Source organism: Bombus huntii, chromosome 17 (genome assembly GCF_024542735.1).
Source record: "Bombus huntii isolate Logan2020A chromosome 17, iyBomHunt1.1, whole genome shotgun sequence".
In the NCBI taxonomy this organism is placed as follows: domain Eukaryota; kingdom Metazoa; phylum Arthropoda; class Insecta; order Hymenoptera; family Apidae; genus Bombus; species Bombus huntii.
In genome coordinates, this window is record NC_066254.1 from 6,856,414 (window position 1) to 6,883,077 (window position 26,664).

The 26,664-nt window shown below is 40.1% G+C and overlaps 2 protein-coding genes and 1 pseudogene across 2 annotated transcripts in view; 1 reads left to right on the top strand and 2 right to left on the bottom strand.

Moving 5' to 3' along the window:
• The window catches only part of LOC126875169 (SET domain-containing protein SmydA-8-like), a 166,257-nt gene that overhangs the window by 8,045 nt on the left and 131,548 nt on the right, over positions 1–26,664 (top strand). The window lies entirely within an intron of this gene.
• LOC126875158 (uncharacterized) lies at positions 1,235–17,157 on the bottom strand. The gene is made up of 4 exons (XM_050637881.1): positions 17,083–17,157; positions 15,933–16,947; positions 9,724–9,947; positions 1,235–1,429 (listed from the first exon to the last, which is right to left on the bottom strand). The coding sequence occupies exons 1-4, from the start codon at positions 17,155–17,157 to the stop codon at positions 1,235–1,237; spliced, it is 1,509 nt and encodes a 502-aa protein (XP_050493838.1).
• Positions 4,502–4,620, bottom strand: LOC126875292 (5S ribosomal RNA; annotated as a pseudogene).

Below are 26,664 nucleotides of genomic sequence, written 5' to 3' on the forward strand. Positions count from 1 at the left end.
GCGGTCAAGCGATTTTGACACGCCATAGAAGGAAGAAATTTCATAATTTTCACGGACCATAAACCCCTTACTTATGCGTTCAATCAAAATCCTGATAAATGTTCGCCGCGACAATTCCGGCACCTTGATTGCATCGGACAATTCACCGCCAACATACGGCAGTCTGTGGATCATCAAACTCTCTCCGTCGCGCAAGAAAACGAGAACCGATCACGTATCGGTACTTTTGCCTAAGCCACCCCACAACCGAAGTCCATTGTTTATTGTTAACAACATACAAACGTAATACTCATCTACTGGTCAACAAACGTTATAAAAAAAAACTCCTTCTCGTCCGATAACGAAAGTTAGGATGAAGAAAGTACTTAAATGGGTGACAGCTTGGGAACTCCGCGTGGTGTTGACCTTTTTGTTTTTCCAATCCTTTTTACTTTCCTTAATAATCTATTTTTAATAATCTATAGTCGAAACATGGAAAAATAGAAATGATTTAGTATTACGCGACTAATACCATATATCACATTTTTGCACACCTTTATATTTTTTCACATATTCTATTTTTGTACATTAAAAGCAAATAAGAATATCATTTATTTCGGCTAACGCTCATGCCGCGCTGAATGGAATCGTTCTCGTCTGAAGGCAATTTGAGAGATGGGACAGAGTTTGGATCTTTGGATGTAAAAACTTGATTCCTCTGTGGGGCATGCTATCAGTCCTTTTTAGAGATATTTTTTATTTTGTTTGCCCAGTGTTGATTTATAGAGTTTGCGAATTCTTGTTTCAGTTGGGATTTTATTAGCATTATAGCAGCTACTTTAGGAATTCTAAGTTTACTCTTTTGTCGTAAGAATAGTTGTATTTTAGATTGTTTAATTTGAATAGAATGTAGCTTTTGTCTCGTTGTAGTTTTTTAATTTTATTATTGATATAGGACTCGCAAGAATTTTTTTCTTTTAAGTTTGGTACGGATTCTTGAAGAAGGGTTTGTATATGTTTTTCTATTTCGTCTATAAGTGAGTCGATTTGCCTCTTTGTTAGATTGACATTGTTGTGGATATTTAGATCGCAGTTCTTTCCAGCTGATTTTGTAATTTTTTTTTAGTTTATTTCTTTGTACTTACACCTGGGTTCGTCACTCTGTATTTCTAGGGTTAGGAAGTCAGATGTATTTTTGCTTATCTGGAATACGAGAGCGCTATGGTCGCAATCGTAGTCTATAGTTTTGAGCGGGTTAGTTGCCCATAAATTGGAGGAATTGTAATTGACAAAGGAATTGTAATTGTGTGTCTCCAAAGCATATGTCTAGGTATGAGACTCCTTTTGGGCAAGAGTCAATCCATTCTTCCTGCGTTTTTAATGATTGTTTTAGTTCGTTTAATTGTGTTTGTTGTTCATTTAGGGCTTTGAACATGCTTTTTTTGAAGACCTCGATAAGTTTATTATGTCCAATTGGGGTATGGTTTTAATTGGATTTGGATTTTGCATTACGCGCGGTAATAAATTTGTTAGATGTGGTTGGTTTTCGGAGACTTGGTTTCGGCTTATTCCTTGTCGTAATATGTCTGAGAACTTTAATTACGGAATGAATTTGCGGCTTATTTGAGCAACGCGTTTGTTTTTGATTCCTTGCATTTGTTGATATTTTTGCAAAGTTTTTTTGCAAAGTTCAACGAATTTTGGGCATCCTTTATACAACGCAGGATATCCGTAGTTTTTACAGTTCACGCAGTATACTTCGTCTTTATTTACCGCGTCTACTTTTTTTATTTTGCACTCGTTTGGTCCGTGCGGCTCCATGCAGTTTACATTTGTGACATTGCGTTATGTCATTTTTTCTGACTTTTTCCCATTTTACGCTAAAGTAATTTATGCGGTTCATTTTTAGTAGGTTACTAATATTGCTTTGTGGGAATTCTTGGATTATGTAAATTGGGAGCAATACATTGTTCTCTATGGATCTTTTTGTTGAGAAGCGCCAAACTTTTATCAATTGGACGTCGGACATCTGTAGTGCTTGCAACTCTGCGAGTATCTCTGTCTCGGAGAAGCTATTGTTTAGACCCTTTAATACGATCGTGTGGTACTTCCCTGATTTGAATATATATGCGTAATCGCTGTCTTAGTTGCAATTAGGATGTCTTTCATTTTGTTAGTCTAGTATATTTCGTAGGAATAGCACGTGTTTATCTGCGTGTATTCGTTTAAAGTGGAATGACTGTGTTTAGAGCCTCTTCAACGAGTTTTACCGTGCCCTTCGTGTCTTGGAGGATGATGTTTATTGGGAGCGGGTTGTCTCTATTTGTAGGGACAGTGGTGTCTGCGTTCTTCCTTGCAGAGGCTAGTGGCCTGTCCGGGTTGTGTCTGGCTTCTCGGCAGCGTTGTCGCTGGAGATGGGCCCACTGCGTTGTCCATTTCGCTGGGCTGCGCCAGGGACGTTGAGGGTGTCGTTGGTTATGATACATTTCTCGGTCCATTTATTATTCTCTCTCAGACTTGTGATTTCCTCTCCTGAGAGACCGTATGCCTATTTGCTTTATTTCGTAGGTTTTCGTTCTTTTTCCTTATTATTGTGGATTCTTTTATTGTTATTATTTGAGGGTGTTGCTGTGTCTGAGATAAGCTGGATTGTGATTGCAATACGCTGAACCCATTTTCCGTTCGTATTGCTGATAATGGGGAGCTATCGGCTGAATTTATGGTTTCGTTTTTTCGGCGGTCCGCGTCTCCTGTTGTACTTTCCTCTTTGCTTACACTTTCCTGGCTACTCTCTGCCCTGTTGTTCCCCTTCATCAGGTTTGGCGAATGGTTGAGTTTCCGCGTCCTTTGGGTGCCAAAGCTTGTGTTGCCAAGAAAGTTCTTGATCCACTTATGCTATATTATTCTTTTGGTTGCTTCTTTCATTCTATCTACCTTCTTCCTTCTCTTATTTTCTTGATTGTTTTTCTAGTGAGCATTATTTATCACTTTTCGTTATTGAATATCACTGCATAAATTGGCAAACTCACTAACAAGTCTTACGCCTGGTATTTTTTGCCAGTGAGATAGGACCTGCTGGGGGTTCACAGCACTCTGACGAGAAAGAGAATGCATTCAGCTCGGTATGAGCGTTAGTTGAAGCAATCAATTTTGTTATTTAATATTTTTGAATAAAAAATATTTACAACGTACAATTATGTAGGAGGATAAGAAAGATATGTAAAATCTTGTCCGGCATCGTTTTCAAGAAAATGGAGTGCGAAGTTAAGTAGGGGCAATTTCATAATTGATTTTCGCGAAAACAAAGCGGAAAATGTCATTTTACATTTTCGACTTCATTTTCGCCACGCACAGGGAATCATCGTCCTTCGGTTTGTGTCACAATTTTCGGCACATGTATCTTTGCATTCTTTCAAACGACATGCGTATGTATAATACTTGTACATTCTCCAATTTCGAATATTGAATACATATAACATTATCGGAAAATATAAACAAAGCAATATACAGGGTGGTTGGTAATTGGTGGTACAAGCGGAAAGGGGGTGATTCGACGCGAAAAAATAAGTCGAAAATATAGAATACAATTTTTTTTTTTTTTCTTTAATTTTTCCATCGAGACAACGATCTACAGTGAGATCCGTTATAACAAGTTGTGCTAAAGTACGCACGTACCGAGCGAAAATTCAAAGTCGATTTTCTCGAAAACAAAGCCTCAAACGAAACATTTTTATCCTATATTTTCGACTTCTTTTTTCGCGTAGAATCACCCCCTTTCCGCTTGTACCACCAATTACCAACCACCCTGTATAAGTAAACGTGTATGCGAGAATGATACAACGTATGGTGATAATCGTTTGATGCTAAAAAGATATTTTCTCGATGTATACGACTATACAGCTTATTAACACTTAGCCAACCGCGCTCGCACAGGCTAACCTATACGCTGTCCACCGTGCATTTTTCCAAGTAAGGAGGACTTATATTCGCTAATACTTGAAAAACAAAGAAGTCTAAAAATTATTTAAGTGGTCAATTATATTTTGCGGTAATGATTTTGTTTAACGATTTCACATATTGTTTATACAAAACATCAAATTAAAAGTATAAGGAGATATAGGTAAAATTAAAAACATTAAAGATGACTAAAGATAAATGAAACGACTTGAAAGTGAAGTTGAAAATTCATAATGCATTTTAATATTTTTTTACAGTGTGGTATTGTTCGACTATAACTTTACTTAGTCATAACTGATAGTGTAACTATTTAATTAATTTTAAGACCACTAAATTGGTGTATTTTATTACATATTGCACTTTATAAAAGCGGAAAAAGAGTCGCAATTAATTGGAAACAATTCCAGGTAAACAATAACTGATAATTACAACAACAACAACAACAAAGAAAATGCGTCGCTAAAATCAAAAAGGGAGATCTCCCCGCGTTCGGTCACTCAGCGATGTTCTTCACAGAGGAGAGATCCGATGGTTCGGATGGCTAAGTGTTAAGAAAAGTAAGAAGAGCCAACACCACACGGAGTTCCAGAGCGGTCACCCGTTTAAGCACTAACCGTGCCCAGCGCTGCTTGACTTTCGTGATCAGACGAGACCGAGTACTTTCAACGCGGTGTGAGCGTTAGTTTTAGTGATCAGTTTTGTTATTTCATGTTATCGAATAGACAAAATATTTAAGAAAACACACGTGTATGTATGAGGATAAATGGTATTTTTAGACGTGCATACAGATTTATAAAATTTTTCCTGGCTTCGTTTCCCAAACAATGAATTGTGAAGTTCCGTCATGTAGATACGCGTATACTTAAAAAGTAGCGGAGTCAAGTGGACCGAACTTCATAATTGATTTTCTGGAAAACCAAGTCCTGTGTCAAAAATTGTCACTTCATCCTCGACTTATTTTTGTATAGGAAATCAGGCCCTTTCGACCTGCACCATCATAATACTCTAATTTTCTCGCCTACTTCAATTTTGAAACTATTTAGTTTCACTGGATTGCGTATAACTACCAACAGCAAAATACCAACATTCACGGACGACACGGCTGTCGTGACAACGACCATATCCAAATCCACGTCATTCCATACTACCTGACTTGACCTTTTCACATGGCCCAACGTTACATTTTCCCCATTACGTAGGGCAATTAGGATCCGCCGCCCCTTGCCCCTCAACACCAACAAACGCAACCTATAAAAATCGCAAGCATTCCACCAAGAAGAGTCTTTTTTAGTTTTGAGTCCAGTCTTGTGTACAGTTTGGCCGTGATTTGAACTTCATTGTAATATTATACTTAATCATTTTCGCGAATAAAATTATAAATTATAAAAACAAAATTATAAAATTATAAAAACACGGTCAAGTTAAGTTACTCCTTTTTTATCATAAATTTTACGTGACACTGTACCAGTCAGGTGACACTGTAGAACGGCTTCTTTGATGTCTATTATAGTAACGCGGAAAGATCGCCGACATACAGACAATGTCGGCGATAAAGCGCAAATGCTGAGAAGCAGAAAGGGTCGGAAAACTTGAATAGGGCTTCGCGGCACTCGACAACAAAACTTTCCAACGGTATCACCGAAGCGCAAATGCCGACAGGCCTAATGAGCTATCGATATCCGTACGGTTCTTCCGCCGAATATTTGGAAGAAGGCGTAGATGGTGTGACATCAATCACATCTCAACCTACATCAGAGACAAGACATCGACCCCCGACCTTCGGACACGTTTCTACATCATAACCTACACCGAGCCCCTCTCAACATCCTCAAACCAAAACGTATATAAACCGAGGCTTCACCCAGCTCGGGCAGTCCTTGTTCTAATTGCTGTTCTTGTACAACACCCTTTTTACGGTTCAGTGTTATTCTATTATTATAAGTGCCAAAATTATAATATAGTTCGATAAAAGAAAATTAATAGTTGGTGTTACGACCGTTCGCGGAGAGACGCGGTCGCGAGGAAAACGCGTCAGCGAGAGGCGTAAATTCTCGCTACGATTCGGTGAATCGACGCCGCGAAGTAGTCGTTCCCCTGTTTCGGTTAGGATAACAGAGGTGGTTGAATGAATATGACACAGTAGTAAGTTATATTTCACCGTTTATTCCACAACTTATAACGAGAATAGTTACGCTGGTGCGTATGTACGAGATGAGTGAGTGACTGATCTACGGGTGTGTATACCCGGTGGAAGGATGTTGATCGTTCGAAGGATGCAAAAACAGTACTCTTGCGAGACGATGCTGTCTCGGAGGAGAGCTAAGGATGGGTGTGTCTAGCGCACGGGACCATCGGATTTGTTCGTGACGATTTGAGTTAGGAGAGTGAGGGAGTAGGCTTCGTCGTTAATTGGTTGGACGAAGGGTCTTAACCGCCCTCGAGAGAAAGTGGTTAGTGGGAGGAAAGTTGCAGCGTACGTGACAAAAACTAACTTTCCCTTTTTCGCCGTGGTAGACAATAGTCTTTGGAAATTCTTCGGAAACAGATGTTTGTTTAGTTTGAAGGACCTTTTCTAGGAAATCTATGTGATTTATGGAAGGTCCTTGAAACCATGGAAGATACGCTGCGAGTATCCGAAGACATCTGGTTGCCATATTGCCCGCGGCGTGTGGCCTCGGCTAGGTAGAGGGTTACGCGACGTAACAGTTGGGTTACGCGACTCAGCTTTCTTTTCTCTTCAAACCCAAGTATCAATTTTACGTGACAATGGCAACGGTGGCGGACGCGTAACGAACGTGTGCGTAGTAGGGATATTAACGGATGACAAAAAGAAAAGAAACGGATCAAGAAAACAGTTGAGTTGTAACCGAGGGCAGAGAATCGTCAGTCGGAATTGAGAGTTGTACGTAAAGAGTCGAAAGCGAGCATTGTTAATAAATATACCGTTAAACACCACAGAGTATTTCTTCGGCACCGCAGCCGTTGATCCTCGGTTAGCCACCGAAGAGTCAAGAGTCGTCAATCGAGAGTCGTTATATCACACTCTGTCCCAACATTCTTAACCGCCACTCTGTTGAATCCACATAATAAACGTCTGAATTTTTCTTACCTTGCTCGTGAAACGTTTAAACTTAAGCGAAATCATTCGAACGACGCGAGGAAATGAACAGTGATTTCTTAATTTCACTACTCCCCGTGCTTTCGACGTAACACAAACACTCTAATCCAGAAACAGCAGTCATATTACTACCAGAACTTATCAGAAAAATAGAAAAATGACTGCAAGATAAAAGCAAACCCCAGTCAATTTAACCACATTACATTTACAATACGAAAGCGGAAACCACCTAATATCCGATTGAATGGCACGCACATAACACAAACAAAGCAAGTTAAATACTAAGACTCCACTTGGACTCATAACTTACATGAAAGCAACATATACCAAATCAATTATAGACAAAATACGGATAAAAAGGAGACAGACGTACTGGCTAACTAGTCGAAACTGTAAACTCAGCATAGAAAGTAAATTGAAAATATCCAGAACCAGGATAATAAGGTAACTAAACCAGAATCGCTTCTAGAAAATACTCAGAACAGTAGTCAACGCCCCATGGAATATCAGAAACGAGGATATACGCAAGACCTAAAAATACCAATGGTCAAAGAAGAAATCGGCAAGTACTCAAAAAAAGGAAAAAAAAAAATACAAGGAAAGAACGGCTGTTACGCCATGCGGCTTGCCATAGATCATATTCTTAACTGTCGGTCGCGGCACTATAATGTCGCAGACGGATCGTCGCGGCTGCCCGGCAAAACAAACATTGTAGTGGCAAGCGCATGGTTCATTAAGCAGGGCGACCTCCAGAAACGTCGATTCGTGGCCGTTATTTTATCTGGCGTAAAAGAATGTGGCGTGATCCGAAGGTAGTGGGGGTCGCCTTCCAGAAAAAATCAGAACGTTTCGAGAAGCCAAACAGTCAACACATATCTTATATCGCGCATTACGCAGTCACATTTCTTTTTGTTGTTCCATTTATATCTTTCTAGTTAATAAGTTGTTGCAATAAACATTAATTTAGTTGTGTTAATTCTGTGAAATTTCATTGAACTACCCTTATTATCATAATCGAAATAAGGGAATCGATCAGTTCGTGGCGTCGATTGTTTAATCGTAACGAGAACTTACAACTCTCGTTGACGTGATATCTCGCGATCGCGTCTCTCCGCGAATGATCGAAACAACGGCAACGCGTCCAAGCCAAATTGTAAAGTACAAATTAAATAAATGAAAAAAAAAAAGAAACGGATTGCATGTTTGCCCATAAAGAAGTAATCAGAGTGATGAAAACTTTTTACAATGCTTGTTACTTGCGAATACCCACACTTAACCCTGCTGAGGTCTTCCATTTAACTAAATTATTCGGTAAGAGTTTGAAGAAGAAAGTTACCTTTGCATACAAAGATTCGTTTTTCTTTATTTTATCTTCTAACTAAGGACCGGGGAAATGTAGCGGTACGTTACTGTATCCTTCATAATAACTTTCATTGCAAAGAACCGGTACATTCTATTATCGCAAAGAAAATCTTGGCATTAGTGAAATTTCTACAAACTCTTATTTTCTCTTTGAAATGTTCCAATGTATTTATAACACTCTCTGCTATTTCTTTTGCAGCTTTCCTACGCGGGTCATATTACCGTCTTATAATATAATTTTGTATCAGTGCGTTCCCTAAATTTTGCTATGATCGCGCGTTTTTTTTTCTCAAATATGTCGGTTTCAAGAGTCAGATAAAATTTTGCTCTATACGTTCAAAAGAATACAGAAGTTCTTAGAGAAAGAAAGGAGAGCAGTAAGAACAAAGAGACCCGGAGACCCGGCGGCAGGGTTAAAAACAACATGAATTTAATTTCTAAATATTTTGGTTTCTTGCATCCTGATATTAACCTTCTTCTGCTTAATCTATTTTCATCGTTAAGAAACATTTTAAACACTATTTACAATACAAAGATAAAATACTTTATTTTATATACCACATTGTGAAAATAAAGATAGTTTATTTTTTACTACATATTCAAAATATTTTATTCGTACTGTAGACCAACAACTACTTAAGATAGTATTTAAAAGAAATATTCAGAAAGAAAATTCAGAAATAGAAATAACTTTTAATTATATAAATATCTAACTCATCGGTTTCATCAGTCTCTGTAAAATACTATTTCGAATCAATTTTACAGTCTCTTACACCAGTAGTGACAAATTTAACCGCAATTAAAAAAGTATCGTAATCAATATTGAAGTAGTCGAGTAATAGTGATCTTTCAATGTTTCGAAAATCATATAGAGTAAATAGAAAAATAATTATTTGCTGATAATATTGACATAATTTAACCGTTCGAGCCCTAGGGGTCTTTGAAAAACCACGGTCGTGTCACGATCGGCATACTTCAAATCCGACGGACTGACGATAGAGATAAAGATGTGGCGGCACTCGGCGACAATGTATATCGCTGAAGTGCCTAATGAACCATCAACATCCCAACGGTCCTTCCACCGAAGGTTCTAGAAGAAAGAGCACGTGGCAACGATCGCGGACGCCTAGCAAATCCATGGACGGTGGGGATGTTGAGGGATGACAAAAGAAAGTAATCGGATCCGATCGAAAGTAAAATCATAAGAGTCAGTCTTAGAAAGTCACGCCTAGAGTTCGGAAGTAGATTGTAAAGTGTATTGTTGTTAGAAAGAAAAAAAAATAAAGTTTTCTTTTTTTATTTTTCACCTCAAATGTGCAGACTGTTTTGTTTAGCGTTTTGTCTTGTTCCATTTCATTTTTGAGTTTGTTTGTTTCGGCGATGATAATTCTGTTTAGTTGTTCTCGGCCCATGTGTTCGTTTTGCGTATGTATTTTGGAAAAGTGGGTGCCGATGATGTCTAGTTTTTCTATTGTTTTAGGTATTATGAAGTTACCCTCGGCGTCTTTGATGGTGTTGTGTATCGTTATACCTGCTTCTTGGACGAGGGAGGCATTTTCTGGGGGCAATTTGAGAGGTGGGATGGGGTTTTGTTCTTTTGGTCTAAAGATTTGATTTATTTGTGGGAACATGTTGGCTGAGTCGTTTTTGGAGATGTTTTTTATTTTGTTTGTCCAGTAATGGTTTATAGAAATTGCGAATTCTTGTTTCAGTTGCGCTTTTATTCTGTGTAGTAGGAACTTTAGGAATTCTAATTCTTCTCTTTTGTCGTAAGAATAGTAAAATTTTATATTGTTTATTTTGGAGAGTATGTAGCTTTTATCTCGCTGTAGATCTTTTATTTTATTGTTTATATAGGGCTCGCATGAATTTTTTTGTTTTATGATTGGCACGGATTTTTGGAGAGCGATTTGTGTGTGTTTTTCTATTTCGTCTAAGAATGAGTCGATTTGTCTGTTTGTTAGGTTGACGTTGTTGTAGATCTTTAGGTCGCAGTTTTGTTCGAGTGTGTTTTGGAACTTTTTCCAGTCTGTCTTTTTGTAGTTGTACCTGGGTGTCTCGGTCTGGGTTTCGAGCGTTAGGAAGTCAGATGTGTTTTTGTTAATTTGAAATACTAGGGCGTTATGGTCACTGTCATAGGCTAAGGTTTTTAGGGTATTGTTTGGACGCAGGTTTTGGAATTTTAGTCGCGCATCTGCTAGGCATATGTCCAGGTATGAGCCTCCTTTTGGGTAAGAGGGTAGCTCGGAGCTGTATAAGTTTGTTTTGTAGTGGATGCTTTTATTGTCTAGCCAGTTTCTAATGAAGTTGCCTCTCGTGTTGTTTATTTCGTTTTTCCAGCTTGTATGTTTCGCGTTAAGGTCTCCTGCTATTATATAGTAGTTTTCCGGTTTGTTGAGCTGCAAGAGTTCGAAAAGATTATTGAATTCGTAGTTAAATTCTTTCTGGTTTCCGTAGGTTGCGTAGGCTGCAGTGATGAATAAATTTTCCTTATTGCTTATTTTTATTTTTATGATCGTTGTTTCTAAGGTTCTGAAACTTATTATCTGTTATTTTATCAATTAGGATCGTTTTGTATTTTATAGGGTTTTTTTTTTTTATCTTTTCTTGATCGCTGTTCCTCCTCCTTGACTGGCTTTCGGTCTGTCGTGTCTTATCATGGTGTAGTTTTTGAAGTGTACATTGTGTCTTTTGTTTAGTTTTGTTTCTGAGATGAGTACCATATCGGGGGCTTCTTTATTTATTTATTTATTAGGGTTAGCATACTGTATCTTTTTTGGTTTGAAATTAAAGAGTTGGCATTTATTGCAATTATTTTCAGATGTTTTAGGTTAAATTTATGTGTTTTTTGCTGTGATTGTCGGTTTGGCGTGATTTGGTTATTCGTCGTCTGTACTATTGAAAGTGCTGAAGATGGCGTCGAACCTTTCTTCGTGCGTTGATAGTGTATTTTTTATTTCGTTTAATTGCATTTGTTGTTCTTTTATCGCTTGGAGAATACCTTTTTTAAAGTCTTCGATAACGTTTATAATGTTTAGATGGGGGGAGTTATCGGTTGTGATTGGGCTTTGGCTTGGACGCGGATCTAAGTTTGCCGATTGTGGGAAGATTTTGGTTATTTGATTTAGTGTTGTTTGCTGCTTCACTACGTCAGAGAACTTTAGTTCTGGGACGTATTTGCGGCTTATTCGGGCAATTCGTTGTGTCTTTGCTTCCTTGTCTTTTTTTATTTTATCGGCTAGCTTCTTACGAAGCTCTACGAGTTTGGGGCAACCTTTGTATGACGCGGGGTGTCCGTAGTTTTTACAGTTGACGCAGAATATTTTGTCTTTGGTTACTGCGTTTTCCCTTTTTATTTTGCAGTCGCCTGGGCCATGGGGCTCACTGCATTTAACACAGCGGTAGTTTAGGTTGCAGTTTTGCGCTGTGTGGCCTAGTCGCTGGCATTTGTGGCATTGAGTTATGTCATCCTTTTTTTTTTTTTATTATTATTTCTTCCCATTTTATCTTGTAGTAGTTAAAATAGTTTATTTTTAGTAGGTTGCTTGTATTATGTAAATAATACGGGGGATAGCTGTATTATGTAAATTGGGAGCAATATGTTGTTCTCCCTTGATCTTTTTGTCGTGAATCGTGTGACTTTTAATGAATTTTACGTCGTCAATGTGCAAGGCTTGTAGGTCTGTAAGTATTTCTGTTTCGGTGTAGCTATTGTCTAAACCTCTTTTAACAAGTATGTATGGTGTTTCTCTGTTTCGGGTGTATACGTGTAGAAGGTTGTGTTAGCTGAGAGGAGAGTTTGTTTTGCTTTATGGAAATCGGGTAGGTTTTGGAGGTAGAGTGCGTGTTTACCTGCGTGTATTCTTTTAATGTGAAATTGTTTAATGTCCGCTACTTTCTCTATGAGCGTTACGGTGTCCTTGGGGTCTTGTAGGATTATGTTGATGGGTGGCGGCCTGTTGTCTCTTGTGGTGGGTGGGGTGCTCGTACGCTCCTTCGCGGAGCATCCGGTGGGGCGTCCGTCAGGTGCTCGGTCCCCCCTTGGCGGTGTTGGAGGCGCCGGGCCTCCTGGGTTGTACGGTGGGGTGCGTCGCCCCTGCTGCGCCGATTGTTCCGGTGGCGTGGTGGGACCGTGTCTTCCCGTTTTGCCTCGTAATCTTTCGTTTTTCTTTCTTATTTGATCTAGCGTTGAGTTCCAAGTGGAGTAGTTTGATGGTCCCGGTTGTGGATGAGGCTCTGGTTCAGATTGTAATTTCGTTAGCCTTTTCTTCTTGGCTGGGGTGATAATCTACAACTGTGTTTCCTAGGATGTTTGCTAGACTCTTTGCCCTGGCAACCAGGTTAGGTTGTGGGTTGAGTTTCCGCGTCTTTTGAGCGGGGAGTCTTAAGATACTGTTGATTTCCCTGGCTGTTTTATGTGTAATTATTTTTCTCTTGATGGCTTTTTTTATTGGGTCTACGGTGGGTTCCGTTTCGTTGCTCTTGGCTTCGTTATCGGTGGCTTTTATTTTTTTGTACAGTTTTATTTTGTCTTATCTTATTTTATTTTCTTTTTGTTCTTATTTGTATTTATGGAGATGATGTGGATGCAGTATTTTTCACTTTTTTGTCACTATTTTGTCACTTGATCCTTCTACTTTAGTGGATGTTAGTCTACTCCGACGCGCGCTCCGAGGGGTCCGTCCCGCTCGGCGGTCAACAGTCGACTCGACGAGAACGAGTGCACTCAGCGCGGTATGAGCGTTGGCTGAAATTAATAGTTTTCTTATTTGTTTTCCATGGTCAAAAAATAGAATATTTAAAGAAACATAGGTGTGTGCCAAAATGAGAATGATACAATATGCATGATAATGATCGCGTAATGCTAAAACATTTCTCTTTCTCGATGCTTCGATCGTAGATTATTAAAAATAGATTGTCAAGAAAAGTAAAAAAATATTGGAAAAATAAAAAAAAGCCAACACCACACGGAGTTCCCAGGCGGTCACCCATCCAAGTACTATCCGTGCCCGGCGCTGCTTAACTTTCGTGATCGGACGAGAACGAGTGCTTTTTTTTTTTTTTTATTTTTTTTTTTTTTTTTTTTAAAGCTGTTTATTTAAAACCCAATATACAATTTTGAATACATTATAATGTTCACAATAAACGGTGAATTTATATAACGGTGTCTTGGGCAAAGGTACCGATACGCAACGGTACGACGTAGCCATGCTGTAATATGATGTTGACGCTTTACATTTTCGTGTTGGATATGTCTTTTGGTTTAAGCCGCTGGAGGAACGGAGATTCTATGTGATTTTGTTTTTACTTGTTGTTTTTGTCCTGGAAACTGGGTCGCAAAAACAGGACGCTTCGGTAGTATATTTTTGGGTGCTGTGGTGTTTGGGGGCGGGGTGGGGTACAGGGAGGGAGGGGGATGTTAAATAAATAAGTTTCTTTTAAAAGAAGAAGAATTGCAATAATTACAGTGTTTGCACCTGTGTTGTACGGGGGCAGAATTGAGCTTTATCGGTTTAGTGGATTTTCTCTCTTATTTTATTATGGATTCAATATCCACCAATATTTTTTTGACTTTTTTCTATGTTTGTCTTTGGTGTCTTTCAGAGGGAGGGCCATGTTGTATCTCCATCTAGTGTCTGCGGACTGGCCATCTAGGTTTTCTTCGTAAAGTATAGTTTGGGTCCCTATTTTTCTTTTTATGTGATAAATTATCGGGATGTTATTTTGGTCCTGCAGGTAGTTTTTTCCGTCAAGGTATGGGAAAGCTTCTGGCGGGATGTAGCCTGTTGTCAGAGTGTTTTTGTAGTATGTGTCATTTGGAAATAAGCAGCTGAAGATTAAACTATTTTCTTTTATCTTTGCCGCTTGCGCGAAGTGGTTTCGTATTAGCTTTAGGATGTGACAGTCTATGCGGTGAACGTTGGCTAGGTCGTATATTATTTTGTTTTTTATATATTTTTTGAATCCGCTGTGTTCGGATCTGTAGGTACTCAAGCAAGCCCTGATGCATTTTCTTTCGAATATGCGAATTTTTTCCATTTGGGAGGCTGATATGTTGTACCAGATTGGGCAGCCGTAGGTTATGATCGGTCTGATTAGTGCTTGATAGCATAGAATTTTTACTTTCCTGTCGAGATGTTTGGAGTGGAATAGATTTTTCATTTTCCAAAATGCTTTATTGGCCTTGGTAAGTTGAATTTCGGTGTGCTGCTTGTAGTTTAATTTATAGTCTATACCTATACTCCTAGGTATTTTACGCAATTTTTGTGTGGTATGAGAGAGAGAGCCCCTTTGTCTGTTTTTTCTCTTAGTTGAAATTTTTTGCAGTATTCTCTTTCTATAGGGCCGATTTCACTTGACTTGGGTCTAAACAGTATGGTTTCGCATTTGCTTATGTTGATTTTTAGTTTCCATGCGTGGTAATAGTCGCTTATTTTCTCAAAAAGTTCTTGAAGTTCCGTTTTTATAGTTTTGGTTTTGCGGCCTGTTACGTATATGATTAGGTCGTCTGCGAAGGCTATGGAGCGTTTATGGGTGGATGTATTGAGATCAAAGAGGTTTAGTAAGTCGCTGTTGTAGATACTGAATAGTAACGGCGAATTTACTGTACCTTGTTGTAGGCCGTTTTTTATGGAGAATTCTTTGCTTGATGAGTGTGAACCTTCAGTCATTACGAATGTTCTTTTTGTGGTCATGTCCCAGACCATTTTAATCAGGTGTTTAGGGAACTTTTTTTTGATCAATTTGTATATGAGACCTGGAATCCAAACTGTGTCGAAAGCTTTTTCGAGGTCTATTAAGCAGGCGGCTACTCGTTGTTTTGCGTTTAGGGCCCAGCAGATGTCCGACGTAAGTTTGTTTATTGCGTGGATTGTGGAGTGTTTGTGTCGGAAGCCGAATTGGCTCTCTGGGATTATGTCATTTTTTGTGCAGAAGGAGGTTAGGGGGTTGTTTATGATTATTTCAAATACTTTGCTTATGTTGGGGAGGAGACATATGGGTCGTAGGTTTGCGGGCGATGAGCCGTCTCTGTTCTTTTTTGTTATGGCTATCAGTTTGGCTTTTTTCCATTTTCTAGGGAAGTATGTGTTGTTTAGAGCATTGTTGAAGAGTACCGTGTAGTACCATTTTATTTTGTTCGGTAGGCGCTTGAGTAGGATGTTTGGGATGCCGTCGAAGCCGGAGGATTTTTTGTTGTTTAGTTTGGAGAGGATTGTGTTTAGTTGATTGTAATTTGTGAAGTAGTTTATTTCTGGATCTGGTTGTTTGGGATTGTCTGCGGTGTTTTCGTTTGAGAATGTGCAGACTGTTTTGTTTAGCATTTTGTCTTGTTCCATTTCATTTTTGAGTTTGTTTGTTTCGGCGATGATAATTCTGTTTAGTTGTTCTCGGCCCATGTCTTCGTTTTGCGTATGTATTTTGGAGAAGTGGGTGCCGATAATGTCTAGTTTTTCTATTGTTTTAGATATTATAAAGTTACCATCGGTGTCTTTGATGGTGTTGTGTATCGTTATACCTGCTTCTTGGATGAGGGAGGCATTTTCTGGGGGCAGTTTGAGAGGTGGGATGGGGTTTTGTTCTTTTGGTCTAAAGATTTGATTTATTTGTGGGAACATGTTGGCTGAGTCGTTTTTGGAGATGTTTTTTATTTTGTTTGTCCAGTAATGGTTTATAGAAATTGCGAATTCTTGTTTCAGTTGCGCTTTTATTCTGTGTAGTAGGAACTTTAGGAATTCTAATTCTTCTCTTTTGTCGTAAGAATAGTTAAATTTTATATTGTTTATTTTGGAGAGTATGTAGCTTTTATCTCGCTGTAGATCTTTTATTTTATTGTTTATATAGGGCTCGCATGAATTTTTTTGTTTTATGATTGGCACGGATTTTTGGAGAGCGATTTGTGTGTGTTTTTCTATTTCGTCTAAGAACGAGTCGATTTGTCTGTTTGTTAGGTTGACGTTGTTGTAGATCTTTAGGTCGCAGTTTTGTTCGAGTGTGTTTTGGAACTTTTTCCAGTCTGTCTTTTTGTAGTTGTACCTGGGTGTCTCGGTCTGGGTTTCGAGTGTTAGGAAGTCAGATGTGTTTTTGTTAATTTGAAATACTAGGGCGTTATGGTCACTGTCATAGGCTAAGGTTTTTAGGGTATTGTTTGGACGCAGGTTTTGGAATTTTAGTCGCGCATCTGCTAGGCATATGTCCAGGTATGAGCCTCCTTTTGGGTAAGAGGGTAGCTCGGAGCTGTATAAGTTTGTTTTGTAGTGGATGCTTTTATTGTCTAGCCAGTTTCTAATGAAGTTGCCTCTCGTGTTGTTTATTTCGTTTTTCCAGCTTGTATGTTTCGCGTTAAGGTCTCCTGCTATTATATAGTAGTTTTCCGGTTTGTTGAGCTGCAAGAGTTCGAAAAGATTATTGAATTCGTAGTTAAATTCTTTCTGGTTTCCGTAGGTTGCGTAGGCTGCAGTGATGAATAAATTTTCCTTATTGCTTATTTTTATTTTTATGATCGTTGTTTCTAAGGTTCTGAAACTTATTATCTGTTATTTTGTCAATTAGGATCGTTTTGTATTTTATGGGTTTTTTTTTTTTTATCTTTTCTTGATCGCTGTTCCTCCTCCTTGACTGGCGTTCGGTCTGTCGTGTCTTATCATGGTGTAGTTTTTGAAGTGTACCTTGTGTCTTTTGTTTAGTTTTGTTTCTGAGATGAGTACCATATCGGGGGCTTCTTTATTTAGTAGGGTTAGCATACTGTATCTTTTTTGGTTTGAAATTAAAGAGTTAGCATTTATTGCAATTATTTTCAGATGTTTTAGGTTAAATTTATGTGTTTTTTGCTGTGATTGTTGGTTTGGCGTGTTTTGGTTATTGGTCGTCTGTACTATTGAAGGTGCTGAAGATGGCGTCGAACCTTTCTTCGTGCGTTGATAGGGTGTTTTTTATTTCGTTTAATTGCATTTGTTGTTCTTTTAACGCTTGGAGGATGCCTTTTTTAAAGTCTTCGATACCGTTTATAATGTTTAGATGGGGGGAGTTATCGGTTGTGATTGGGCTTTGGCTTGAACGCGGATCTAAGTTTGCTGATTGTGGCAAGATTTTGGTTGTTTGATTTAGTGTTGTTTGCTGCTTCACTACGTCGGAGAACTTTAGTTCTGGGATGTATTTGCGGCTTATTCGGGCAATTCGTTGTGTCTTTGCTTCTTTGTCTTTTTTTATTTTATCGGCTAGCTTTTTGCGAAGCTCTACGAGTTTGGGGCAACCTTTGTATGACGCGGGGTGTCCGTAGTTTTTGCAGTTGACGCAGAATATTTTGTCTTTGGTTACTGCGTTTTCCCTTTTTATTTTGCAGTCGCCTGGACCATGGGGCTCACTGCATTTAACACAGCGGTAGTTTAGGTTGCAGTTTTGCGCTGTGTGGCCTAGTCGCTGGCATTTGTGGCATTGAGTTATGTCATCCTTTTTTTTTTTATTATTATTTCTTCCCATTTTATCTTGTAGTAGTTAAAATAGTTTATTTTTAGTAGGTTGCTTGTATTATGTAAATAATACGGGGGATAGCTGTATTATGTAAATTGGGAGCAATATGTTGTTCTCCCTTGATCTTTTTGTCGTGAATCGTGTGACTTTTAATGAATTTTACGTCGTCAATGTGCAAGGCTTGTAGGTCTGTAAGTATTTCTGTTTCGGTGTAGCTATTGTCTAAACCTTTTAGCAAGTATGTATGGTGTTTCTCTATTTTGGGTGTATACGTGTAGAAGGTTGTGTTAGCTGAGAGGAGAGTTTGTTTTGCTTTATGGAAATCGGGTAGGTTTTGGAGGTAGAGTGCGTGTTTACCTGCGTGTATTCTTTTAATGTGAAATTGTTTAATGTCCGCTACTTTCTCTATGAGCGTTACGGTGTCCTTGGGGTCTTGTAGGATTATGTTGATGGGTGGCGGCCTGTTGTCTCTTGTGGTGGGTGGGGTGCTCGTGCGCTCCTTCGCGGAGCATCCGGTGGGGCGTCCGTCAGGTGCTCGGTCCCCCCTTGGCGGTGTTGGAGGCGCCGGGCCTCCTGGGTTGTGCGGTGGGGTGCGTTGCCCTTGCTGCGCCGATTGTTCCGGTGACGTGGTGGGAGCGTGTCTTCCCGTTTTGCCTGGTAATCTTTCGTTTTTCTTTCTTATTTGATCTAGCATTGAGTTCCAAGTGGAGTAGTTTGATGGTCCCGGTTGTGGATGAGGCTCTGGTTCAGCTTGTAATATGCTGAATCTATTTTTTGTTACTATCGCTGGAGGCGAAGTAGCTCTTGTGGGCTTCATGTTTTTGGTTTCGTTAGCCTTTTCTTCTTGGTTGGGGTGATGATCTACAACTGTGTTTCCTGGGATGTTTGCTAGACTTTTTGCCCTGGCAACCAGGATAGGTTGTGGGTTGAGTTTCCGCGTCTTTTGCGCGGGGAGTCTTAGGATGCTGTTGATTTCCCTGGCTGTTTTATGTATAATTATTTTTCTCTTGGTGGCTTTTTTCATTGGGTCTACGGTGGGTTCCGTTTCGTTGCTCTTGGCTTCATAATCGGTAGGTTTTATTTTTTTGTACAGTTTTATTTTGTCTTATCTTATTTTATTTTCTTTTTGTTCTTATTTGTATTTATGGAGATGATGTCGATGCCGTATTTTTCACTTTTTTGTCACTATTTTGTCACTTGGTCCTTCTACTTTAGTGGGTATTAGTCTACTCCGACGCGCGCTCCGAGGGGTCCGTCCCGCTCGGTGGTCAACAGTTGACTGACGAGAACGAGTGCACTCAGCGCGGAATGAGCGTTGGCTGAAATTAATAGTTTTCTTATTTGTTTTCCATGGTCAAAAAATAGAATATTTAAAGAAACATAGGTGTGTGCCAAAATGAGAATGATACAATATGCATGATAATGATCGCGTAATACTAAAACATTTCATTTTCTCGATTATTCGATTATAGATTGTTAAACATTGTTTGTTAGGGAAGCCGAATTGATTTTTTATTAGGATTACGTTATTTTTTTTTTTTGTTCAAAAGGAGACTAGGGGGTTATTTATGATTATTTCGAATATTTTGGTTATGTTGGGTAGGAGACTTATATATCGCAGGTTTGAGGGTGAGAAGCGGTCTTTATTTTCTTTTCTTTTGTGATGGCTGCTAATATTATTAAAGAGCACTGTTTAATATCATTTTATTTTGTTGGTTAACCGTTTGAGCAAAATGTTCGGGACGTCGTCGAAAGCGGATGATTTTTTATTGTTTAATTTAGAGGAAATGATTTTTAGTTGATTATAATTTGTAAAGTAGTTTATTTCTGTGTCTGGTTGTTTGGGGTTGTCCGAGGTGTTTTCATTAGAGAATATGAAGACTGTCTTATTTAGCGATATGTCTCGCTCTATTTTATTTTTCAGTTTATTTGTTTCGGAGATAATAATTCTCGACCCAGGTGATCGTTGTGTGTGTCTGTTTTGGAAAAGTGAGTGCCGATAACGTATAGTTTTTCCGTTGTTTTACATGTTGTGAAATAACTAGACTCCATGTTTTTATCGATGTTCTGTATCGCTATACCTGCATCTTGGAGGAGGGGAGCTTTCTCTGGAGGTAGTTTGAAAGAAGGGATAGAGTTAGATTCTTTTTACCTAAAAATTTGATTTGTCTGTGGGAACATGCTAGCTGAGTCTTTTTAGACATATTTTTTTTATTTTATTTATCTTCTCTTTTTGTCGTAAGAATTTTGTTGTACTTTAGATTGTTTATTTTGGATAGTATGATGTAGCTTTTGTCTCGTTGTAGCTCGTTGTTGCTCGCTTTCGCAGTCAAGGCGCTATTTTAGAAGGGTACTCCAATAGCTAAAACGATTCTCTTCAACATTCGTAGCAGTATTTCTAATTTCCTACGCTACGAGTTTCTTGTAAGGATAATTGACGGATTTTAACGGCCCGAGCGGTCGAGCGCCGCCACTCTTACCCAATTACATCGAAGCCTCGCATTCACCCAGGTATCGTTCACGCTCTTCCAGCGAAGGATCTGCCCCGCACTTGGAGCGTATTCACGCAGTAAACGCCATCTTGCGGGCGAATATGCCGCGTGACGATTTTCTTGAAAACCAATCAGCGTGCGTATTTGGGGTCCTCCGTTTCGAGCCTTGTTGGAGTCTTTTTTTTTTTTTTTATTTATTTGTTGAAATTACAATCAATTCTCGCGTTGAGAATTTTCAGTAATTTTTCTGGCGTGGCGCAGTGACATGGCTGTTTATTTACAATAAGTTAATACTTATTATAGATAGTTATAATTTATGATCTATAAGTATTATAAGTAAGTGCATATGCTTGATTTGGATAATTAAATGAATCTAACGTTTAGGTCTAGCGGGTAGTGCCTCTTCAGCCTGCGAATCTGGTCCGTCGTATCGAGTAGTCCAGTGATTAGGGGGTTTCGGTGTTTGTTGATTCTTTTGCTGTATCTGTTGCTATATTTTGCTATTTCCTCTTTGACGGTGGGTATCTTGAGGTCGCGGTGTATTGTTTCATTGGTTACATACCAAGGTGCGTCAATTAGGGATCTTAGCGTTTTCGATTGAAAGCGTTGGAGTATTTCGATGTTGGAGTTACCTGCTGTTCCCCATAGTTGGATTCCGTAGGTCCAGACAGGTTTTATTACGGTCTTGTAGAGGGTAATTTTATTCTGTAAATTTAGTTTGGAGCGTCGGCCCGTGAGCCAGTAGAGTTTTTTTAGTTTGTCCTTTAGTTGCTTCCTTTTATCTGAGATGTGTGTCTTCCACGTTAGTCTCCTGTCCAGGGTCATGCCCAGGTATCGGACTGTGTCCCTGCTAGGAACTGTTGCATTGTTGATGATGACCTGGGGGCAGGTTTGTTTTCGGAGCGTGAAGGTTACATGTGAGGATTTCTTTTCGTTGACTTTGAAGCCCCATTTGTGAAACCACTTTTCCATGGAGTCGAGACTTCGCTGGAGAGTGGATGAGGCTATTACCGGGTCTGCGTGGGAAGCTAATAGCGCTGTGTCGTCTGCAAATGTCGCTATTGTTATATCGTCTGATATAGGTAGGTCGGCAGTGTAGATGGAGTACAGTAGGGGACCGAGGACACTACCTTGGGGTATGCCGGCTTCTATTGGGAATGTTGCGGAAGTGGCGTCTAGGTATTTAACCATGAATTGTCTATTGGTTAGGTATGATTTTAGGATGGAGAAGTAGGGGTGGGGTAGGATCTTTTTAAGTTTGTATAGTAGTCCTTCATGCCATACTTTATCGAATGCCTGTTGGATGTCTAGGAAAACCGCTGAGCAATATTCTTTCTTTTCAAGTGTTTGGCTGATCGTATGAGTTAAGCGGTGGATTTGCTCTACTGTAGAATGATGTTTTCGGAAGCCGAATTGGTGATCTGGGAGTGTTTTCAAGTTCTCTAGGATTGGAAGGAGTCGGTTCGTGAGCATCTTCTCGAATAGTTTGGACAGGGTAGGTAAAAGACTGATTGGGCGATAGGAGCAGGTTTCGTGTATCGGTTTACCGGGTTTAGGGATGAGGGTAATCAATGAGATTTTCCAAGCCTTAGGATAGTGTTCCAGGCGAAGGATAGCATTAAAAATCGATGTGATGAGTGCTATCCCTTTTGTGGGAAGTTCCTTGATTGCTCTATTGCCTATTAGGTCGTGTCCTGCTGCTTTCTTGGGGTTTAGGCGACTGATTGTTTCTATAGTCTCAGCAGAGGAGAAGGGTTCGATAGGAGGGGACATTTGGAAGGGGGTGTGTAGGTATTCAGTAACGTCCGCGGCGGCTTGGGGGGAATGGGGTTTGAATACTTTTGTCAAGTGTTTTGCAAACAGGTCGGCTTTTTCGATAGGGCTTCGCGCCCATCCACCTTGCGGGCGGCGGATAGGTGGGATTATTTGTGGGGGGCGTGTGAGTTTCCTGGAGGCCTTCCATAGTGAGTAGTTGGTGTCGGCTGTGGGCGATAAGCTGGCGAGGTATTTATGGAAGCAGTCGTTGTTATAGTTTGTTAAGGTTCTGGTTAGCTTTCTAATTGCGTTGTTAAGTTTTCGTTTGTCCTCCGGTGTTCTGTGGGTCTGCCATACTCTTCTTAGTCTGCGTTTTTCTGCTATTTTTTTTAATATGAATTGTGGATATTCTTGTTTGCTGTTGGTTGGCTTTGTCGGTGTGGAGAGGCGGATTGCGTTTATTATGCTCGTGTTTAAGTATTCCGTGGCTGCTTCGATGTCTTCCTTTGTTTTTAGTGGGGTGAAGGCTGAGGTTGAGTGTGTAAAGACTTCTCTGAAGAGCTGCCAGTTGGTGTGTTGGTTGTGAATGGAGCCATTAGGTGTACTCTCGATGATTGTTGAACTGACTGTTGCTATCACGGGAGAATGATCAGAGGAGAGATCTGCCGAGGAGTTGATCTGGACGTGTCTTGATCGGATATTTTTAGTTATGAAGAAGTCGAGGAGGTCGGGTATTTTGTTGGTGTCAGTGGGCCAGTATGTGGGTTCGTATGTGGTGAGGTAGTTGAGGTTGTTGTTTATTATGCTGTTTAAGAGGTTTTTGCCTCTTGCTGTAACCAGTCTGCTGCCCCATTGGATGTGCTTGGCGTTATAGTCTCCTCCAACTATGAATCTGTTGCCCAGGGTGTCCAGGAAGTTATCAAAGTCTTCTTTGGCGATGGAGTGTCTGGGAGGGCAGTATACTGCTGAGGTGGTGATTGAGCCATGACAGTCTTCTATTGCTACGTTTGTTGCTTGGAGGTAGTCTTTCTGGAATGGTGGGAGTTCGTAGTGCTTAATACTTGCTTTGATTATTATTCCGGTGCCACCGTGGGCCTTTCCGCTGGGGTGTTGAGTATGGTAGAATTTGTAACCATTTATTCTCAGGTAGCTCTTGTCGGTGAAGTGGGTTTCCGATACGAGCATTACGTCGATTTGCTGGTGTTTTAAGAAGAGTTCTAGTTCACGTTTGTGTTGCGCTAGACCGTTGGCGTTCCAGAAAGCTATGCGCCTTGGTTTTATTTTGAGTCGGGGCGTGCTAATTTTTCCACGATGAGTGTTAGTAGCGATAGCAAGTGATTTATTTGCTCCGATTGTTTCTCTATTAGCTTTTCGAGCCTTGAGGAGTTGTCTGCGTTTGGTGGGTTGGGGACACTGTTTTGGGGAAGGTTCCTTTGGCTGTTCGGGTTATTTTGGATGCCTTGTAATGCTTGGGCATAGGAGGTTGAGGTGGAGATGAAATTGGTAGGACTGGGTGTTTGGTTGGTTGAGGGGGTTGGGGTAGTCGAGAATTTCGGCGGGCTGGTTGTTTGGTTGGATACCTCTTTTGCTCTGAGCTTAGGGTACCTGTTCGTGTATAGTGTTTTATATGCTGGGCAGCCTTTGTAGTTGGCAGGGTGGTCCCCTTGGCAGTGGATGCATTTCGCTGGGGTTTCCGGTGATTTGGCGCACTGGTCAGTGGAGTGAGAGCCTGCGCATTTAACGCAGCGGAAAGTATGGTTGCAGTATTTCTGCGTATGACCGTACCTTTGGCACCTTTTGCACTGCACTATTTCTTTTTTCACGAGCGGTGGCTCGATCTTTACTATCGCGTTCATTAGGCGACTGACGCTGTATATTTCCTTATTATTCGGTTTTTGCTTAATGTCTAGGAAGAATAAGGATAACGGATCTTTCGAGACTCTATGCCTTATGTTACTTACGTTGATGACTTCGTGGCCGAGTTTTGAGAGTTCGTATTTTAGTTCGTCTATGTCTGCTGAGTGGTGTATGTTTCGTAGGACCACCCGGAAAGGCCTTTCCTGTTTGAGTTGGTAGGTGTGGAAGTTGGCGTTCAGGGTCCTGAGTGTCTTGGTGAGTTTTCTGTAAGCTTCTGGGTTCGTCGGTAGTATTTTCACCTTGTTGTTGCTTATCTTAAGGTTATATTCCTCCTTGCTGATATCTCTCTCTAGGGACTTGGTCATTGTCTGTATGTCAATGACGTCGTCTACAAATATTGGTGGGGGAGGGGGGATTCTCTGTGAAAGTTGGTTTGGTGGCGGTTCTACGATTTCCATGGCGTCGTTTGAGGATTCCAGTACGGCGAACCTGTTGTGTGTGTTTATTTGCGTTGCTGGTTCAATTTTCCTTTTTTTTGTAGTATTAGCGTCGTTAGTGCGGAGAGTTCTGCTGCACTTCTGCCACGGGGGGGGGGGGGGGTAGCACGGGGTAGCTGCGAGTCTGCTCCGGAGAGCCTGGTCGCGGTTGCTGGGCCATCATCGAGCTAGTTAATTCGGAATGAACAACTAGTCGTGAGGCTGAGAGGCTAGTATTCGGGTTGGGGTTAGGTGCGTGGGATTTTCTTCTCCCTAGAGGGTAAGGGACACTTAGCTGCGTTCTCTTTCGACAGTTGGGCGACACGTGTTGTTTTCGAACTACGCTGGGCACTAGAGACACGTCTGCACGCTTCGGCACTCCACAGCGAACTGATGTTGGAGTCTAACAACGGTATCGGCAGTCTCGTTCGAGTAGTTTAATCGTGAACATGTAGCAGCGAGTCAGTTTCCGTGCGTTCGAATCGCTAAACGTGGACTAAAGAACCGTTTCAATCTCTTAGCGCTCTTCAAGCGCTCGTGCAGGTGAAATCGTTTCGTCAGTCGCAACGATCAGTGATACTTTTCTGTGCTAGCTTCTTCGATGAGTCAATATCTTGAAGCATTCGTGGACATGGCTGCAAGCGTTGGTGGAGACAGAGTCGTTCCATCAGGCGTGACGATCAGTGGACAGTCCTGTGCGAAATCTTCAATTGTGAACAGTATCTCCAAGCATACGCGAAGGTAAGTATCATTTTAGTGAGCGAACGATTAGTAAACCGTCTCGTGCTGGTCTTTCAATTGCGAGCGGCATCGTCACGCGTGTATCGTTAATCATTCGTATCGTCGTACGATAATTCAGTCGCATTCGTTCAGTCGTACATCGCGTCGCGGCATTCGCTTCAGTTGCTTCCTATCGCATAATCGTCCGCAGTAAGTATTCCTAAATTTCGTCTTAATCGTCGAAAACAATTTGAAACTTTCTCATTGTTTGTTCTTTTTTTCCTTTTTTTTTTTTTTTTTCCCCAGTTTTAACTTCGTCAATTGTTCTTCGCGCATTGTGTCATTACTCTCCCTCGTAAATCTGTCACCCAAGATTAATTCGACGGGGAACGAGTTACAGAGCGCGGTATCGTCCGATATCAGAGACACGCGCGCATGTTAGACGTATCGTTGTTTCTTTAACCGATTGAGTACCAAGCAGCGTGATCGCGGTGTTTAGATTTTATGTCGAAAAGTCCCAGTACATTTGAACGCTACGGACGACTGACGGTATTTTGTGTATTTCATTGTTATCTTAATAATTTTTATTGAACAAAATTTGGAATATTTATAAACTAATAGTACGCATATATAAAAATATAGATGTATTTCATAAAAATAACACATATGACGAGCGCTATTGTGCCGCTTGTTTCTCTCGCAATCGATTAAGAGGTTATCCTGCCGTTCCGGACTTTTCCACTGTCACGTAAAATAACAAAATAAAAAAGAAATTTGAGGTGAAAAATAAAAAAAGAAAACTTTATTTTTTTTTCTTTCTAACAACAATACACTTTACAATCTACTTCCGAACTCTAGGCGTGACTTTCTAAGACTGACTCTTATGATTTTACTTTCGATCGGATCCGATTACTTTCTTTTGTCATCCCTCAACATCCCCACCGTCCATGGATTTGCTAGGCGTCCGCGATCGTTGCCACGTGCTCTTTCTTCTAGAACCTTCGGTGGAAGGACCGTTGGGATGTTGATGGTTCATTAGGCACTTCAGCGATATACATTGTCGCCGAGTGCCGCCACATCTTTATCTCTATCGTCAGTCCGTCGGATTTGAAGTATGCCGATCGTGACACGACCGTGGTTTTTCAAAGACCCCTAGGGCTCGAACGGTTAAATTATGTCAATATTATCAGCAAATAATTATTTTTCTATTTACTCTATATGATTTTCGAAACATTGAAAGATCACTATTACTCGACTACTTCAATATTGATTACGATACTTTTTTAATTGCGGTTAAATTTGTCACTACTGGTGTAAGAGACTGTAAAATTGATTCGAAATAGTATTTTACAGAGACTGATGAAACCGATGAGTTAGATATTTATATAATTAAAAGTTATTTCTATTTCTGAATTTTCTTTCTGAATATTTCTTTTAAATACTATCTTAAGTAGTTGTTGGTCTACAGTACGAATAAAAT

Bases quoted from the DNA above. Each gene is read 5' to 3' on its own strand.
- LOC126875158 (XM_050637881.1), bottom strand. From the start codon at position 17,157: ATGCTAACCCTACTAAATAAAGAAGCCCCCGATATGGTACTCATCTCA. The intron at 16,948-17,082 runs GTACACTTCAAA...ACAAAATAACAG, and splicing joins AACTAAACAAAAGACACAAG to ATAATAAGTTTCAGAACCTT. The intron at 1,430-9,723 runs GTGAAAAATAAA...AAACTTATCGAG, and splicing joins AAACAGTCTGCACATTTGAG to GTCTTCAAAAAAAGCATGTT.